Genomic DNA, 6000 nt, shown 5'->3' on the forward strand with positions numbered 1-6000 from the left:
TTGATCTTTTCTAAAGCTGAATACATGGCTGAATGCTGGATTTGACTCTGCGTGGACTCCACAAGATCTCTGAAGGTTGTCTGTGGCATCTGGCATCAAGTCGTTAGCGTCAGATACTTTAAGTCCTAGAAGTTTTGAGTTGAAACCACCAAAGATGCGTCTGTTAAAATAGATTTTCCTGATGCAGCTGAACTAGTTAAAATGGCTGTCCACATACGTTTGAGCACATAGTTCACACTAATAACCCAAAACAATAAGATGTTGGTCCTTTGCTTGTGTAGAACGGATTATAATACAGACTAGACTTTTTGACCAATCTTTCATGAGAAATACACATCCTGAATATAGAACTTTTATTGCACTTCGAAACTACGTCGTTGATCTTTTTCTCTTTTGATAATATCAGTTGTCTATCAGATGCCATGAACTCAGCAGCATCAGTGGGAAAACCATACCGCGCCTATATTCCCATCTCTTCGGCCCTTTGATGTCATCAGCTTTTTGGTCGGCATTTGCATACCGTTTCCCCCCACGTTCTTGCCAATTGTCATATGTATGAAACACTTCACTCTTTCTTTGCTAGTTGTTGGCTCACCTTTCTTAGACTTGTTGGTGAGTGCTCACCTTTATACCGGTAAAAATCATATTAATTACAACACCAGCTCCAGCAAACTTTTGAATCAGTGATTTTCTTCAAACACTTGCCACCAAAATACCTCCAACCCACGGGGATAGGAGTCTCTCAGATCTCTGAAGGTGTCCTGTGGTGTATCACACCAGACAATAGCAACAAATCCTGTAAGTCCTGCCGTGTATGAAATGAAGCTACTGTGATTCTGACCTGTTACAGCATATTGTTCCACCGGTTCATAGTTTTCTATTCATGCCATCCCTGCTGGCTATGAATGCTTCATAAGCCTCACTGTTTTGTTGTTGTTTGACACAGCTTTCTGGTGTAAAAATATGGCTCTGAAAAACAAGAAGATGTAATTAAATGCAGGACTGCTCCTTTAAATTGTAGTTGAAGTATTTACAATTATGTACTAAGCGCTTATGGTCGAGAAAAAAATATTTTTTTAGTGATTAGAGTTAATTATTCTCTGTCAGTTTGTCTGTAAATTCTGCCATCTGGGGGTAAAGTCGCAGCCATGAAGTCCCTCCACTAAAGAGGATTTAACAGGAAATCACTTGAGTTTATTTAGACGTCATCTGAGTGGAGATCTATTGTAGGCAAAACTGTTAACAGCTCAGAGTAACACTTCAAAGCTGCTTCTCGGTTTGTCAGCAGAAAAGTGGGAGACGTCGACTTGTTTACTCATCACAAATGTGCTGACTGAAATGATCTGCTTTATTAATAAACAAGCAAGCAGCTCTCACATCTCTTTCACTTTCTCTACCTTATACGAGGCTCAACTTCTTTTATTCTGCCGTGTTTCACTTTGAACAGATGAATCCCAAAGACTCAGCTTGTCCTTATATTCATTTAGGATGAATATTCATGTATCCAATAAGACAACTCGACTAACAAATATCCAAGCTCCTTAACAGCAACTGAGCATAATACCTGATGCCACAGCATTTGACTATCACCTGTCTTGTCTTTGTTCAAAGATGGCGTCAGATGTGAATGACTTCCTTCAACTTTCTCTGTCCGTCCACTGACTCCTGGTTGATTACGTTTTACCTCTTGTTGATGCAGTGACCAAAACTTGTGGTGTTTTGTTGTTGTCATTTTGTATTTTTTGAGTATCAGTTTGTTTGGGTGGAGCTCAGCTGTGTCAATAAATGTTACTAAACACGAGTAACCAGTAGTGTAACAAGGTAGGGATTGGCCCCGGTGCAAATCATTTTCTGGGGCCCTACCCACACCCACGATGTAAGCACATTATTGTGAGTGCACACAGGCACCCACATCAACGTACAACCAATCCAGATAAAGTAGACAACTCCATCTCTCCACTGAGGCAACACACAATGCAACTCCCAGCCTGCAAACCAGCCATTGATCAGTTTAAGCCGCTGTCCATGGCACTGATCAAGGCTGGCCAAAACGGCAGTTATATCAGCACTAATCTAACAGTCCTTCCTTATAGCCATCAAAGAAAGCACAGCTACTCATTATAGTCCAACACAGAATAATTGTATGACGACGCCTGATTACGTATGTTATTGAAGTCATCATTTATCATCAATGATGTGGCGGCAAAATGTTACTACACAGATTACAGTCGATGCGCATTTTCCAACAAATGAGAGGGAACAATTTCATTGCCACAGATTTAAATCCCTGATCTGATCCCACTTCATAACAAACAGAAACCTGCACTCACCCATTAGAAGTTCATCTTACGGGCCTTGCGTTCAGCAAACTCACTGACAATAATGCTCAAGTCAAAATTCCTGGCTCTGCTTGACACAGACTTTTGAGAGTATAGCCAATCCACTGAGTCTTTCTTGTCCCGTTCTGTTTCTTAAATAAAATTGTATCAGCTTGAGCTAACGTCTTGTCATCCACCAAACTTCTTGCTGAAAAGTTGATCCTTTGAGAATTTTTTTTTAGCTATGACGTTGACGCAAGTTCTCACAAATGACAGGGAGCAAAGTAATTGGACAAACCAATAAGCAGTATGCCGTTTTCCTTCATAACCTTTGAAAACAAAGCAAAAAATAAAATAAGCCTAAGTGATGAGTGGAACTTTATTTTAAATAAAACATTTTGGAAAATGTTTGGAACATTTTAACAAGACAAAGACAAGACAAATATAAATACATTAAATAAGTTATGACTGAAACCATAAGTGAATATGGTAGGAATGGCGTATTTATAGTATATCCATCACGGCTTCCTCCGCTTTGTTCGGCTGTGCCTGAGCTTTGTCTGATCTTCATTATATCACGAACCGTCACAGTGTGCATTGCACTGCCTGCGCCGTCAAGATTTACACCAGTGTGTAGCTGATGGACTCTTTCCTTTTGTCAAAGTATTGAGAGAAACAAAAGGTTGGAGACCGTCGCCTACATGTTCTGATCAGCCTCTTCTGATGAATAAACTATATGATTACTATGCACACAGTGTAGAGATCCATTAGCTGGTCAATAAATGCGCACAATGAACATGAACACCCCAAATCAGTTTTTAAAAGTACCAATAAAGTCTAGTCAAACAAGACCAGTCAGCCCAGACTGAAAGCTATTTTAGTAACTCTAGTATGACAGGATGGCAAAAAGCTAAACAGAAGAATGTGGACCCACAGATGCCCAACCATCTGTCTATTCTGCAGCGAAGTACAGTTCCATCAATGCAGCTGACGTCAGACCATGACCAGGAAAATGCTACTCCAGTAATATTAAAACAAGCTCACTGGAGTTGTGAACAGATCTCTGGATAGCTGCCATGTGGGAGACCAGATTGTCGAACTGCTCAAACTGCCAACAGTCTATCAAAGACAAAATCTGAACCTTTTGGAAATCTATCTTATTGTCCAAGAGCTAGACTGTTGAATGTTTAGCACTATTCATTAGGCGTTTAAACATTAAATGACAACCAATCGGAGTGAAATTCATCCCAAATCTAAAACTCAGTGTCAATCAATCGCAATCTGTACAATATGGATCAGACCTTTTCAGAATATGTAGTCTGCTGGAATTTGGCTGTTAGAAGTGAAAATCTGAAGACTGTTTAAATTGCAGGGAAATAAGATAAATTAATTTAAGCAGCTTTTACAATCTGCTATTTTCTGTTCTCTCCTCAGTGCCGCCAACAAAAACCACCTATGTCAGCTACACCAACCACGCCATGTGAAGAAACAGGACCTTCAACACGAGGATCTCCTGGGACACTTAACTAGCCGATTTCCGTCAGAATCAAGAGAAGACATTACCACAGGCTGTGACAGAAAGGAGTTCTTTTGAACAGGCTGAAGGACCAGAGGATCAGAGCGACTGATTAACTGAACCAACACATCTGTGGTGTTTTTCTGTTTACATACAGCAGGCAACGGGCTGCAAAGGTGCAAAAAACCTGAGATGATCACAACTAAAAACCATAAGCAAAAGCAAGCTAACGGTAACCTGAGAGACAAAGACAAAAAAAAAAAATGTAAACATTAAAAAGTCTTTCAAAAGTTATACAAAAAACAAATTGAAGGGACCAACCATATTTGTTGTTATTCTAATTGTGCGTTTTAAAAAAGAAAAAAAAAACTTGATTGTGGTTGTGAAATTTTCTGATTATTGTCTCATGTTGTCTGTCTGTCAACCTGCATTATGAGATGAGTTCTAAGTCCGTCGCTGTTTTTGGCTAACTGATCAGTAGCTTTTGGTTGTGAAATGTCTAAATGCCATGGTTGAATTGAAGCATGCCCCTTTTTATACAAATGATCTATTTATAATAAAGGAATGTTTCACAAGTTGGTGCCATGGTTGAGTCTGTTTAAAGAGAGGAAAGATTGAATAATAGAAGATACGAATAAATGGAGAAAATGTGAATTCTTGTTGTTTTGTTATGGGTTTGGGGGTTTTGTGTCTCCTTGTTTCTCCATTCTATTTAGATCGCTGTCGTCCTCTCAGTGGAAGCAGAACATGTTGGTGCTGTTCTGACGCGGTTGATTCCTCAGTGTGAGACTTTGAGACCAGGTATGTATGATTATTGATGTCCCTCGTCCCTCGAGGCCCTCATTTGACTACAAAAGCTCTTGATTCTATTTCAAACCAGGGAAACAGTTGTCAACGAGCACAGCTGGAGACATATTTGAATTTCGGAACAAATCAGAGACGCCATGGGTGGTTCACTAGTGATAACTGATAAGCACACTAGCCAACCACTAGTTTGCTAAAATCATTTAGCAGCTTGGCTGCTAGTTATGAAAGCTGATTCATTCACTTTACAGGACAATAATGACTTGTACATGAATTAAATCAAGTTATATATCTTAATCTCCCATTCTGACCATGCTGCATTGTTTTAGAGTAGTTTTTAGTCCTGTATTAAAGTAGATAGTGTGATCTGTCTAAAATGATTAATTCCCTCCTCAGTTGTCTTCTCTCAAAGGTCAGTCCTGTCATAAAGTCTATGATTGGTCAAAGTTCACAAAATTTATCTTTGACAACTACACAAAAATTCACTTTGTGAGCCAATCCGCTGATTGTGGTGTTTCCAGTCAAAATTAACTCTGAATTTGTTGTCTCTGTTAAAGATCAAACTGATCCGGTGGTACCTGTGGTACAGGTATGTACCACAGCTTTTCCTATGGCCTATGACATCGTATTGACCGATACATAACTCCCCACAGATCCATCCTAGTGGTTGTTGCCGCAAACAAGAACTACTGGGCCAAAGTCTAACATAAAAATCATCTGAAATCATCTGTTCTACACAAAATGAGCTAAGTGAAGCAAATTATCTGTGTCTATTGAAACATGTTCTATCCACGAACCAACAAGTTCAATACTTTAAAGGTGATTTCTGCTTTAATTGGAGAGGATAATTTTCATGTGTGAAGAGCAGATGTCAGTGGGGATATGATAGAACAGAAAAACCAGGAGCAAATAGTAAATGTCCACACATGGTAAAGCTGCAGAGCAGGAACTAAACAGTAACTCCATCCACACTGGATTTGACCTTTAACACCATACAAACCTGAGTCTGGCAGGAAACTCAGCACAGTCGATGTGATCAATATGTGCTGTGGAACAGGAGAGGTCGGATCAATACAAGCTGCCAGAGAGAACTCCTCATGCATGTAATGAATATTTCTGCATGTCCTGGCAGAAAAGAAGAAGAGAACAGGTAGACACTGAGTGATGGAGCCTCCAGGCATCGTGCTTTTATTTCCCCAGACGGCTCTCTCATTTCTCACATTTGTAGCCAGCTGAAAGAAAAGAACGTCTGTGTCCAGACTGAAGAAGACAGTGAAGATGAAACAGCTCAGCTGAAATTCTGTGCAGGTTTAACTGTTTGATCCAACCCAGGGTGAAATAGACACGCCCGTCCACGTGCAA

At 39.9% G+C, this 6000-nt stretch overlaps 1 protein-coding gene across 1 annotated transcript in view; it reads left to right on the forward strand.

Moving 5' to 3' along the window:
- LOC138633114 (metabotropic glutamate receptor 8-like) overlaps positions 1-4898 on the forward strand; it is a 159802-nt gene extending 154904 nt beyond the window's left edge. The window contains exon 10 of the mRNA XM_069719154.1: positions 3753-4898. Within this exon, the coding sequence (XP_069575255.1) occupies positions 3753-3802 (50 nt within the window). The 3' untranslated portion in view covers positions 3803-4898. The remainder of the gene's footprint in view (positions 1-3752) is intronic.
- Positions 4899-6000: the final 1102 nt, after the last annotated feature.

This window comes from Brachyistius frenatus, unplaced genomic scaffold (genome assembly GCF_029030835.1).
Source record: "Brachyistius frenatus isolate BFR_SWC_R1_liver_20210118 unplaced genomic scaffold, ASM2903083v1 Contig_208, whole genome shotgun sequence".
In the NCBI taxonomy this organism is placed as follows: Eukaryota; Metazoa; Chordata; class Actinopteri; family Embiotocidae; genus Brachyistius; species Brachyistius frenatus.